This window comes from Myxine glutinosa, chromosome 4 (genome assembly GCF_964187855.1).
Source record: "Myxine glutinosa chromosome 4, kmMyxGlut1.1, whole genome shotgun sequence".
In the NCBI taxonomy this organism is placed as follows: domain Eukaryota; kingdom Metazoa; phylum Chordata; class Myxini; order Myxiniformes; family Myxinidae; genus Myxine; species Myxine glutinosa.
The window spans coordinates 38,898,923-38,912,771 of record NC_136264.1 but is presented as its reverse complement, the minus strand read 5'-3'; the positions used below and the strand labels follow the sequence as shown (position 1 = coordinate 38,912,771).

Here is a 13,849-nt window from a genome sequence, read left to right as displayed (position 1 = left end):
CTCACTCTCTTCAATCCCACTCCACCCTCCAGGTCTTTAAAACAGCTGTTCACCACCATCTCTTATCTTCCCCCATCCAAAACCTTGATCTTTTCTACCCCCATTAATTCACCCCAGATCCATTTTTTCGAAATACCAACTTCTTTCCCGGATATCGTTGCAGTGTCCATGTGTTTGATAGCTCTCCCACCCCACCCCACCCCACCCCCCTCCACCTTCCCACGCCAGCTCCCACCAAGCCCTCTCCCTCCCACAGATCTCCCGATGTCCTTGCTCTAAAAATGTTGTGCTTGTGTGCTTCCCCCTCTCTCCCCATTTTGTCTACCGCTCCTCTTATTATATGTTGTATGTGTCCGTTTTCTTTTCTGATTAATGTTAGCTCTTACACAAGCCTCAATGTTGTATTTAAAAAAAAAAAAAAAAAAGTATATCATATTATCTCTAAACGTTTGGTTTTTCCTTTTTCATCTTCCGGTATCTATGAACTCATAACAATGCAAACAGTTCTATCAGTTGAACCGCAATTGTACCTCAACCTGAGATGAAAAAAAAAAATCAAACTGCTTTGATTAATGGAAAAGGGGTCAAGATAAAATAGTAATGGATTAGGAAAATTGTTAGATTTCCTTTCAATTATTGCCTTGGAACTGGAGCGTATCCTCCACAAAGGTGATCAGCGTGGGGAAGATGCTGCTTAGGGAGAGACCAAGGAATGCTGTGGCCACGTACAAGGCACCAATACTGGACGAGCCAATGAGAACAATGACGACAGAAATGACACTGCCAACCTGCACAGAAAATAAAATTGTAAAATAAATAAATAAATCAACAGATAAATCGGTCAACGTCACACCTTCAGGTAGTCACAAACTGCTGCAAGGAGGGCTCGGCAATGAACTGAAACCTATATATCATCACATGCTATTTATTTATTTATTTACCTGTATATCATCACATGCTGAATTTGTGACACATCACTCTAATCACAGGATCACTCTAATCATATGATATTCCACCTCAAACCCACCCATGTGTGAAGACAGCAGCCAGAAGCCAACACAGACACACAGAATAAACAACACACACCCATACACACACATCCCCATACACACACACATTCCCATACACACACACATCCCCATACACACACACATTCCCATACACACACACACACACACACACCCATACACACACATCCCCATACACACACACATCCCCATACACACACACACACACATTCCCATACACACACACACACATCCCCATACACACACACACATCCCCATACACACACACACATCCCCATACACACACACATCCCCAGACACACACATCCCCATACACACACATCCCCATACACACACATACACACACACACACACACACACACACACACACACAATATTGTGTAGATAATGGCAGAATTTCAACTCCGTTCCAACTTTCTCTCTTGTGAGAATTTTTTTCACCTCTTTTTTCTGCTCACTTTCTTTCCCCAACACTGTTGGTTTTAAAGTACATTACTCACAATAAGTTTGGGATATTGGCAGGTTCTTCAGTGTGGTTGATTTTGTGTATTATGTTTTAAAAAGTTGTTGGTCCTAATTCTATGGTTATTAATGAGTGTGAAAAAACACAGCATTCTTGATTTCAATACCTAACCCTAACCTAAGAAACCTAAACCTAAGAACCGTAACCCCTATAAAAAAAAATAAACTCACTCCCACAATATCCCTAACTTATTGTGAGTAGTGTATATTCCTCCATCATCCCTCCCCCCTCAAATTATATACACTAGAATATAAGACCCGTCGCTTCGCTGACAGAAATACCAATCTTTGCTGCAATGGCTAATATATGGGGGAAGAAAAAAAAGGATTCCTGGGAGATCCTGCTCTTCATGCAGGGATAACCAAGTCACGTGTTGGCATTTGCAGTTTTGACACGCGTGTCCATGTCCCCATTTAAAAAAAAAAAAAAAAAATCGGATCACAAACACTCCCGAGAGTTACCCGAATCCATCGTAGTTGGATTTATTGAAATCCGTTAATCCGTTCTCAAGTGACAACACGACAAACAGACAGATAGACACGGAGGGCTCGTTTTATAATATAGATTTGCATTGTTTTCTCCAAAATGTTGGAATGTACCAGTCCCGATACACTTCAAATTTAGGCCATGATGTTTAGGAATCCTGATTACGTTTAAAATACGTGTTAACGCAATAAGTGATCAATCGTCACCAAGAGGTGTTATAACCTAGACACTCTGTTAGTTAGGGAATTTTAGCAAATTGTATTGACCATCTGTAAAAAAATTGCTTACCAAAAAATTTCTTCACTAACGTATTCATCTAGGTGTCTACTAACACCTATCAATTAGTGCAAACCCAAATCCTTGTGGAAAATTCTGGGGAGCCAATCAAAGTTCGGATGCTCAGAGAGCCTGCGCGAAAAAATCGGAAAATTAACTTTTGCCAATATTGACTTGTGGGATGTCTAACTAGGGGTTTTTTGGGGTGCTGAATTGATTCCAACCATTAGATTTGAGAAAACATGAATCCTTGGCCGTAAAATATTGATATGATACATTTTTAGATATCTCAGATTGTGTTTTGCGGTAATTTGGCTCAATTGATTCAGATTGTTCAAATTGTGCTGAAACCAGCATACAACGCTGCCCCACTCCCCCCACATGCTGCCCTCACCCGTCCCCCACTCCCCCACATGCTGCCCTACCCCGTCCCCCGCTGTACCACTCCCCCACATGCGCCCAGTTCACTTGCCAGTGTGTGTCTAGACGCGGTGGCGGGAAGGTGTGTGTGTTGCTGCCGCTATGGGTTGCTGCCAATGCGGTGTAGTGTTGTGGTGTGGTGTGTATGTACAGCTGATGCATCAGCGACAGGGGAGTCCCATGTTCCAGGAAACTCTATCCAAGTTCACTTTGTACGGCAACCATGTAGTCAGGTTCTCAGACCATGAATGGTCAGGCACATGGACCGACATCACGATAGAAACCACACATGCGTGAGGCAAAATCCTCCGGTGGTCTAAACAGAGGCCGCTTTCGGAATGAGTCTTCTCATAAGTCTTGGGTTCAGACTCTGAACCACTTCTCGTTCATTCACCAAGAGCTAGAAAGAAGCATGGTCAAATGTGGGGTACCTGTCCACACCGACGTTAAAAGAGCCCAAATGAAGAGGGATAACGATGCTGTCAACACCATAGTTGGGTGGTTGGAGGACGTCAACCCTTTCGATGCCACACGGGACAAGACGACTCTGGTGTCCTTCTCAACTGGGTTCAGCAGCACTCCCGAAGACCAAGTCAATGCTGATCAAGCAGAAGAAGTTGGCAGAGCCATACAGGCTAAGATGGATGGGAAAACTGTTGTGGATGCAATGGTAACCAAACACAAGGTCAAATCACTTGCAAGCCTCAGATCTGGACCCAAAGTCAATGGCGATAAGCTGGTCATTGACTCACTGAAGCTATTCAACCGCCTCATTGTCATCAGTGAGCGTGAAGTCAAGACCAAAGAAGCTCTGCGCTTTGAGTTGACGCCAAAACCGATGTCTCTGTTTGACAAAAATCAAAAGTTGCGAAAGCCAGACAAGGCTGCCCTAGCAAGGTCCCTGAAGGCATGTGTGGCACCTGTCGAACAACCCCCCTGCACAAGCCTTGTGGTTGATGGTGGGTGGCTCCTGCACAATGTCAAGTGGGAGGCTAACCTTACTTGGAAGGATGTTGCCGAGAGCTACCTCCGGTTTGTGAAGTCCATGGGGAGCCATCGCCTCCGGATAACGGTGGTCTTTGATGGATATGGCAGCTCCACCAAGGACCATGACCACTTGAGACGAACAAAGAATGCATGCTGTGACATTCAGATTCGTCTGGATCTCAAAATCATAATTGCAAGAGAAAAGTTCCTCGATAACAAGAAAAACAAAGCCCAGCTCGTTCTGCTCCTTCCTGAGACATTTAGTAGGAATGGAATCGGTGTACAACAATGCTCCGATGATGCCGACACCTCCATCGTCCGCGCAGCTCTAGATGAGGCAAGAGAGTCCCCTGTCGAGGTGAGGGCTGAGGACACAGACGTCCTGGTTATGCTGATTCATCATGTTGCAGACCATCCGATCTTCCTCACGACAGCCAAAGAAACATCTTACGATGTCGGAAAGATCCGGGAGGCCCTCCCAGAGATATACCGGAGGTATCTCATCTTCTTGCACAGCTTCTCTGGCTGCGATACAGTGTCTGCAATTTTTGGGTTTAGCAAACCAACTTTGCTAAGCAAGCTCTGCAAGACTGATGAAGCAGAGAGGGCAATGGACGTGTTTATGGACATCCGAGCTGAGAAAGGTGATATCATTAAAGCAGGCTGTGATCTTTTCAAGCTCATGTTCCATGGGAAATCCTCCAAAGACTTGGAAGACTTGAGATTCGACATCTTCAGCAAGCGAGCTGCTACTGGGAGCATAAAACCTGAGAAACTCCCCCCGACAACAGGAGCTGCAGCACAGCACTCTCTCTGAGCTTACCTCCAGACTAGAGACTGGCTGATGCTGCAAAGTCCATCGTTGGATGCCCGGGACTATGGATGGCAGCTCACTGAGCAAGGATATGCACCAGTCCCTTCTACAGACCCCATTGCACCAGACTACCTCCTGACGTTTGCCAGCTGCAACTGTGCGGGGGACTGCAGCTCACTCAGGTGCTCCTGTAAAAAGCAAGGAGTCAAGTGTATTTCTGCTTGCGGCATCTGTCATGGTAACTCTTGCCTGAACATAAACCAGCTGGATGACAAGAGGAGTGAGGAAGATACTGGGGAGTTTGATGAATAAGGTTGTAAAAGCTGATGAAGCAACATTTCCATTGAGCACAGTTCTGTTAAAAATGTCAATAAAATACATTTTATATGATCATGGAGTGTTTTTTTCTCCAAAATAATGGTTGGAATCAATTCAGCACCCCAAAAAACCCCTAGTTAGACATCCCACAAATCAATATTGGCAAAAGTTAATTTTCCGATTTTTTCGCGCAGGCCCTCTGAGCACCCGAACTTTGATTGGCTCCCCAGAATTTTCCACAAGGATTTGGGTTTGCACTAATTGATAGGTGTTAGTAGACACCTAGATGAATACGTTAGTGAAGAAATTTTTTGGTAAGCAATTTTTTCACAGATGGTCAATACAATTTGCTAAAATTCCCTAACTATGTGATGTTCGTCAATTTCTGGCAACGTCATAAAATAATCAAATTTCTGCTTCACATCACAATCTCCCAGTGAAAGTTTTTATTTATTTATTATTCAGCTACCCCCACACCCTATGCTGTGTCGAACTGCACAGCTATCTGGAGCACCACAGTGGATAATCAGATTACCATTTCAATGTAACATTTACTCTGTTTGGCAGAAATGCAAGCTCATCCGATGTCGCACCGACGATTGATGATCCGATTACCAATGAACAATTTTGGGTGCTGAAACAAAGAGCAATGAAGTTTGTGCTCATTGGCTGTAACTACCAGCATACTTGGATCATGGCCATGAAATCTCGAAGAGCGAGTGAGTTCCCCGTGAAATAGCGGTGACATTAATCGTCGGTAATGGAGATAGACATGGATGTGGATTCACAAGCTAAATCACAGTGACGACCCATCATTTTCATTGCAAGTTGTGAGTTCAACATTTGTTAGAGGAAAGGGAAGTGCATGACAAAGTGAGAGATTTGAGTATCTAGCGATTACACTCGAATTTGACTTCCCTCCATTTGACAAAATTTGACCTCCCTCCATCTCTGCAGCGATTACACTGCAGAGATGTGAGAAAAGTTTTAGATTTGAGATGCAAAAAAAAACAATTACGGTTTGGATATTTTTCTGGGGGAAACCCTGATATGTATCTAGTTCCTTAACAGCAAGGATCTCAACATCTGGGCTGGAGACTGCTGCTGTAGTTGCTGTAATGGGTGTGTGTGTCTGTGTGTGTGTTTGTTTTTGTGTGTGTTTGCGCACGCAGATGTAGAAATCTTCAAAAAGGAAAACAAGTGTAGAAATGGATTAGCGTTTAAGTACATACATAACTTACCCAACAGAAGATAAGAATTACATGTCCTTGGATCACGGCGCTCACAGCGATACTCAACAAACGACCAAGAGCAAACATTCCCCAGAAAAGAGATGTGAGAAAAGCTGCAGAACTGGGCGTCATCTGTAGCGTGCCCATGACGCCAAAGCTGTCCACCATGCTTGCATATTCAGCCTAGATATGGAAAGGGGGGAAGATATATAATTATATATTTAATATTTAATATTTATTTAATTTTTAATTTAATAATAAATAAATTTAATTAATAATTTAATAAATTTAGTATTTATTTTATATATATATATATATATATATATTTAAGATTTCAATTATTTTGACAAAAAAACATAAAATCAATGCCAAAAGGATTGCCTCGCATATATGGAAAGCAACACTTTTGCACACTCACCATGGTACCCTCAGCCGTCATGAGAATGAGCGTGCCCAGGATGTGAGTCAAGACAATAGTGACAGTGAAGCGCATGTTGGAAAAGCAGAAATCAGGTTGGTGAGGATTCTCTAATAGAGAGATTAAAGAAAACAATAAATAAAAACAAAGAGTACTAAATACACAGTATTTACAAGATGACAACACTCTAATCAATCACCGCACCTCGTCACATTGTATTTGAGAATGAACCCTTTCAATAAAAAAAAAAAATGTATGTACTCCTGAAAAAAAAATGTTCCAACACAATCTCAACCTTGTATAATGAATCATCAAATTTGATAAAGCATTATTCTTAGCATTCTATTAAACTAGAGAGTTCATAGAATACGATAACCCGTGCAGTGTTGAAGTACACTACTGTACATATGGTACTTCAATTTTAATAAATAAATTTTAAAAAAGATTTCAAAGATGGTTAAAAACAAATCCGGAAATTTAGCGCTACTGAAGCAGTCTTGTACACCACCCATATACACTGTAGCACACAGTTTACGAGATGGAGGCTTTATTGATCACCACAGACCGCAACATCAATCAGCATCATACATAGCCATCTCGGCGGCCGCTTCTTCGTCCCCAATACTAAGCCCTCTCATATGCCATGGCCCACTTCCCAGGGGCTCCACTTGACAGATCCTATCATATACACCACCCTATAAAACACCTCTGAGCACTGCAAAACCGGAGGTTCTTGGAAGTATTATGGTGATTTGTGGTCAAGTATATAATTCAATTTGAATAAAGGTTCAAAGAGCTTTAAAGGCATATAAATAAATAAATGGAAATAAAATCACTCATAGAGTGACACTTGGCAAAAGAGAACAAAGTAAAATGGCACTCAGTAAAGCATCCTTTTGACCTCAAAAATAATTGGTGGTTGAATTCAGTGACCTGATATGCAAATAGTCTTCAAATTTTAAGTTAATTGCATGAAAATTGACAATTTTATTGACCTAAAAAATATATAGGATTTTGTCGGACCACGAACTCTACCATTTGGTGAAGTTTCGTGAAGATCGGTTTAAAATTGTGACCTGTAGGCAAGTATAAGTGAGCGGACAGACAAACACACAAACCGGAGTGATTGTCAAAAATACTTGTCAAAAAAATATTTTTTGCCAGGTAATAAATAAAAAAAATTATAGTATTTACCACCGTTTAAGCCAGTGTCTGTTACACCACCTGACCAAAAACATTAAATTAGTTATTTGTGCTTGTTTTTTGTGTCCTTTATGACATCCCTAAAACCAGTATGTTTCATGTTGAGAATGATTTCCAGCAGGGCAGAGCAGGCAGACAGAGTAAAAATATTATCTCACTCCTCTCTGCACATGTGCGATCGGGACAAATTCAAAGCCAACGTTTGTTAAAAAGGAAAACTTGTCTTCCTATTCATGTTCGGAATATAACATTCAATTGAAATAAGTTGTTCCTCGATCCTAAATTGACGATCATAAACTGATAAGACAGACAGACGGACGGATGGTCATGACCCAATTGCTTAACCCCACTTTTTGCTATGTGTATATAATGAATGATCGTTTTAAGGCCATTTTCCCCGCTAGAGCGGGGGTTAGCCTTGCGGGCCCCATGACAAGCATGGTTCCCTGTTTGAGGCAATGTTTTTATGGCCGGATGCCCTTCCTGACGCCAACCCTTAGTCGCCTCTTACGATGCGCAGGGATACGGTGTACCTATTCTAAACCGGGGTACACACGGGGATCATTCATCCCAGCAAGCTGGTGCTCAATTTGCCGACCTCGGAAGGATGACAGGCTGAGTCAACCCCCCTGGTGTTAATTCAGCGATAGACCGGGATTCAAACCCAGGATCCTAGGATCCCAAGCCAGCACCCTAACCGCTAAGCCAACACCAGGCTAAAAAATGCATGGGCTAAAAATATTAATTAATTGCAAAGCACCCTACAATCCAAAAAGACAAGGAAAGGTTAGTCATTACGAGATACCATTTAATTTAAAGTGATTAGAGCAGGTTTTGGGGAGACAAAACAAATTCAACACAACACGTAGCGAGAAAATACAGCAACAGAAGCATTCAGTGGGAATTCTTAAAGATTAAAAAAAAGGCAAGAAGTCAACAATCCTTACCAAGACTCATAGGCTCACTAAAAAAGTCCATTTCAAGATGAGTTTTATCTGACTCGAGCAGGGGCTCCGATTTGGAGCATTTTCCTCGCACTAGCAAAACGATGATGGTCAAAGGGACAAGCAACTGGAAAAGCAAGTCAGACATGCAGAGGTAATAAACACTGTACCACATGAAGCACATGCTGCCTCACATGGAAATGCGATTTGAAAATTAAAGGTTCTGACATCACTATAATAAAAGTATTTGATGGAATTCAAAGAGAAGATGCAAAAGAAATATAGTATTCACATTTTTGGAAGATGGGGAGCATTGCCATTATAAAATAAAAGGTCAACAACTCCACCTGAAAAATGTCAGCTTACGTTGATGGCTGCCATTATCAAGAAGGCACACGAGATGCGGCTGGTGGAGTCTCCCTCGAAAGGGAGCGTGTATTGTTCGTTAGCGCCCAATTGATGCGGGATTATAAATATTCTCATCGACACAGGGTCCGAGTAATTATTGGCAGCTTTGGGTGTCACCAAGCAGTTTTTCTTGGTCAGGAAGGACTCGGCAATGAGTGGACTTACGAACGCACCAAACCCCATCCAGAAGTGCAGAGCCTTGTGGGGGGAAGGTGGCACAGGGGTTGCGGGTACAAATGTGGGCGGTCATCAGTGGGTATCAAGTTTAATATTATTACCTAATTGGTGAGGGTTCGTGAAGTCTAATGTTATTACCACGCCATTACTCCTTCCATCCCCACTTGCATGCAAAAAAAACAGCTTGTATCCTCCTACCAACCTCCTCGCCATGTCTCCTTTTCACCTTGTTTCTTGCACACACAACACTTTCAACCTCCTTCTCTGCATCATCTCCACCACCTCAACCATCTCTCCCTTCCCCCATCGATCCCGCATTCAAACTACCTAGCCGGACCTCGCTTCTGAACCGCATTTTTCCCGACAGACCTAGTACCATCTTGAATAATTGGGGACGTTCAGCTCATCAATCAGCAGCGCTGCCCTGCCTGACCTACTAATGTACAGTATGTATATGGGTTTTTTTTTAATGAAGATGAGACTAGGCCAAATGTCACTTGGGGCAACGGGTGATGTGGATGTATAATTAGTTGGCATCCATGGCTCAGATAGTGGGTTCTCATTGTTCCAGACTTTTCACAAGACCGAAGGTGCTTTTGCAGGAGCCAGCCACAGCTGAGTTCTCCGGGATCCAGAGCATGCTGCTGTATGGGTGAATTATCAGTGTCCTGGGTGGCTTCTGCAGCTGGTGGATTCCTAGGTGTTTCTGGATGGTTATCTGTGCCCACTGGGGCTAATTAGTGTGTTACATTAAATAGTCGATTGCACCCCAAGTGATGTTTTCTCACCCAATGCTGAGGGTGTTGGGGAGAGAGTAAAACCATTGGGACAAAGTAGCATTCTCTGTGGGCTTGAGTAGAGCAGGTTCCCACATCCCTCATCTCATTTTATCTTGACAAATCTGGCAATGCCTGCTGACCTTTGGTTGTGCAGTCCAATGAAAACTTGAACTACAATGGGTGAATTACATGGTGTTTCTCCCACACATTGCATCGTTTCAAGATACCTTTACTTGACAATATAATTGAGAGTTTGAGCATACTTTAACATTGTATTTGAGATTTTAATAATAATTATTCAAAGATGACAAGAACAATAACTCGTCAGGGCATGCTTCATCAACAACATGGTGATGGGCATAAATGTCACGTGATCTCACATTGTAGTTGCACAAGGTCGATTGAGATAAGTTATGTAACAGTTTTAGGTTTATGCCCAAGGAAAAAAGCCAATGTTTGAATGATAAACCAAGAGTGTTTGCTTCCATATCTTGTGTCCCCATCCCCTCACTCTCGGTACCCATCCTAGACTATTTTTGAATGATCTTCATGAGCAGATCCAGGAATTTCTAAATGGGAGGGGGGAGGGGAACACCAGGCCATAGCGCCGAATTGGGGGGGCAGGGGGAATGTGGGGGTCCTCCGAGTCGGTGAGCCGACTTGCCCAGCTATTCTTGAGTTAAAAGAAGAATGACCGGCCACACTGTGGTCACAACCTGCAACAAAATCTGCTAATGGCCGATTGGGAAATGTGCATTCAAAGGACTCTTAAAAGATGAACAGTGTGATTGGGAAACACACATCTATTGCGCTATTAATAAATTAACTCAACACTTCTTATCATAGTGTATCTTGTAAGCACATGCATAATTGACTCACACATGGAGAAAGTTGAAGGATATACACCACTCTGTCACTGGACTGCATCCATTATCATATTGATTATCATAGCATACAACTTATCGGAAATGGAGAGGGGGGGAGTGCGCACCCTGCACCCACCTCCCCTGGATCCGCCTATGATCTTTGAGAAAATGATTGACTAAACAAACAGATTTCTTTATTTAATGAAGTGAGCTCAGGCGTTGCACCCCTGGGCTCCACCATTTTTTATGAATATCGACGTTCCTCCACAGGGAGTGTGTGTGAGTGGCACATTTGATTGGTCTAGTCGGCATATAATTTTACCAACTTCAGAGCCAAAGTACTGCTAAACTGAAGGTTTTTCTGGAAGTGCCAAGACAATTTTTGTTCTGGTGTTGAAGATATATCATTCAATTGAAATAAAAGAAAAGTTCTGAAGGATGCAGAAAAGATAACCCAACCAGATAGTATTCATAGAATACTTACCCTATGCAGTCAACCTGGTGTGAGCCAACTCTTCTGTTATTGAAGGGTTCTTTTTTCTTTGATCCAATATGGCTGACAGACCACGTGAGTGATGACATCATACATCTATATTCTCTAATATAATTGTTGCGTTGATCACACGCAATAAATTTCAAATGGATCAGACTAAGTGTTGCCCCTATTGAATTATGACGTCATAATTAAGGAACCAATGATGTCATCGTTAACAACACCTATTCCCCATTTGGAGTGTTTTACAATGAGCCACGTTTCAATTTTTTCCATCGAGCGGTGTTGGAGATAGAGGTGTAAAGTTTTTCCAAGATGGCTTCCGTACCCGTATGACGTATGACGTCATAATTATGAATAAAAAATTATACAGGCGGAGGTGCTTCTATGGTAAAAATTTTGTGTCAATCGGACCAACGATTGCTGTGAAAATGAATTTTAAAAATGCAGACACACCACACGTACACCCCCGAATGCCAAACCCTGCTTTTTGCTTCGTAAGCACAGGGTAAAAGCCCAAACGATCAAATAAATTTACCGCAGATTATGCATTTAGGATACGCCATCTTTTACACCACCTTATCTATCAGGTTTCTGATGCTTATGTCCTACGTATATGAAGTCCCTAAAAAAAAGCTTGTTTCCGATACGGAATGATTTTCAAAAAGAATTTGACAGACAGATAGCCTGGAACAAGTGCTTCACCCCACCTTGCACATGCATGTGTGGGGTAATACACCTAAACGTGTGCGAGGGGTAACGAGAGATAAGTTATGTAACAGTTTTAAGTTTATGCCAACTTATTAGACTTTTGCCAACCTCAGAGCCAAAGTACAGCTAAACTGCAAGTTTTTAGAAGCGATTCATGTTCTGTAATATTCAAAATATAATTCAATTGAAATGAAGTAGTTCCTCGATCGTCGGCCGACAGACAGACTGACTGACTGAAGCAATTGCTTTACGCCGCTTTGCGCATGCGCAAGTGTGGTAACAGCTACACCTAAACTTCCATCCTGACTACGAGACACAACAGGGTCACTAATATGTCAACATCAAAAACCTTGTGTGTATCAACAAATAATCACATTCATTATTTATTAATTTCAAATTCACCAGGTCTTTTCGCTTGTATCCATAACAAGCTAACCTAAACTTGAAGTAATAGAAAGAGGAAGATAAGAACCACCTTTACAGGCCATTTATCCCCGCAGAGCAGGGGTTGGCCTTTTTCGGGCACCGTGGTCCCTTTTTTGAAGCAATGTTTTATGGCCGGATGCCCTTCCTGCCGCAAACCCTGTTAGTCGCCTCTTGCGATGCACAGGGAATTACCAGTGAACTGGTACTCAATTTGCCGACCTCGGAAGGATGACAGGCTGAGTCAACCTCCCTGGTGGTAATTCAGCGATCGACCGGGATTCAAACCCAGGATCCTAGGATCCCAAGCCGGCACCCTAACCGCAAAGCCAACACCAGGCTTAAAGAGGAATACAAGAAAGTTGACAATTTAAAACTCTAATCATCAATTTTCCAAAAGGGGTAAATAATTTGTCACCACCTCATATCAGCAGATACCCATATTATTGGAGCGGCAACTCATACGTTGTTGGAATTCATTGTGGCAATAAGTCCATTATTCACCTGCATGATAGGAAGCGAGTACTTGTTGTAGATGCTCAAAAGTTCTTGGTTTGATACAGGCTCGATGCAGCCCATGGCCAGGCCCAAAAGAGCCAGAGTGATGACCAGTTCGACGAACTGATTGCACAACGGGACGCAAGCGAAGAGTAGAGAGATGGCAAATGTCGCAACAAGCAGTATCACACGAGGTGAAATTCTGTGGAGAGAAGCAGTGCAATGAACATCTTGTCAAGGACATTGATGAAGGAGACGTAATAAATTCAATGCATCTAACACGAATGTGCATCTAACAACTTTTCCCTTCATTACCTCCGCCATTGAAGGCGGGCGGACGTTATGTTTTCACCCCTGTCTGGTTGTCTGTGAACGGGATTTCTCAAAGTTATGGACGGATTAGCATGAAACCTGGTGGACATGTTGGGTGTGTGACAAGGGAGAAGTGATTCGATTTTGGTGAAGATCCGAATCAGGATCTGGATCTGAGAATTTAAAAAAGTGATTCTAAACCATTAATATGGGGCCAAAAACGATATACAGCATGATATTTCAAAATGTTGTGGACAGATTATGACAAAACTAGGTGGATGAGTTGGTTAGGCGACAATAACAAGCGATTCGATTTTAGGTTCGATCCAAATCCAGATCCGGCCTATCAGTGGATACAAAACGTGAACTGTTCAGGCTGGCGGAGGAATGCCCTCTGCCAAGTGCCATTCTAGTTTTAATATGGGGCCTGTGGAGTTTCAGTGAAGTTAGCTAAACATTCACGATATGCACATGGAAGCTTCCTTGGCTATCATCAGTCTGGAGCATCACCCCCAAATACAAATACAACCAGT

General features: G+C 42.5%; 1 protein-coding gene across 2 annotated transcripts in view; it reads right to left on the bottom strand.

Annotated features, from left to right (window-relative positions):
• The window catches only part of SLC60A1 (solute carrier family 60 member 1), a 75,371-nt gene that overhangs the window by 5,339 nt on the left and 56,183 nt on the right, over nt 1–13,849 (bottom strand). For both annotated transcript variants that reach the window (XR_013623041.1, XM_068112194.2), the window contains exons 2-7: nt 13,011–13,206; nt 9,016–9,255; nt 8,653–8,776; nt 6,503–6,612; nt 6,094–6,267; nt 641–788 (exon numbers count right to left, since the gene is read on the bottom strand). Coding sequence is in view for 1 of the 2 variants with exons in the window: in XM_068112194.2 (XP_067968295.2) it covers nt 641–788; nt 6,094–6,267; nt 6,503–6,612; nt 8,653–8,776; nt 9,016–9,255; nt 13,011–13,206 (992 nt within the window). In the remaining variant the exon portion in view is untranslated. The remainder of the gene's footprint in view (nt 1–640; nt 789–6,093; nt 6,268–6,502; nt 6,613–8,652; nt 8,777–9,015; nt 9,256–13,010; nt 13,207–13,849) is intronic.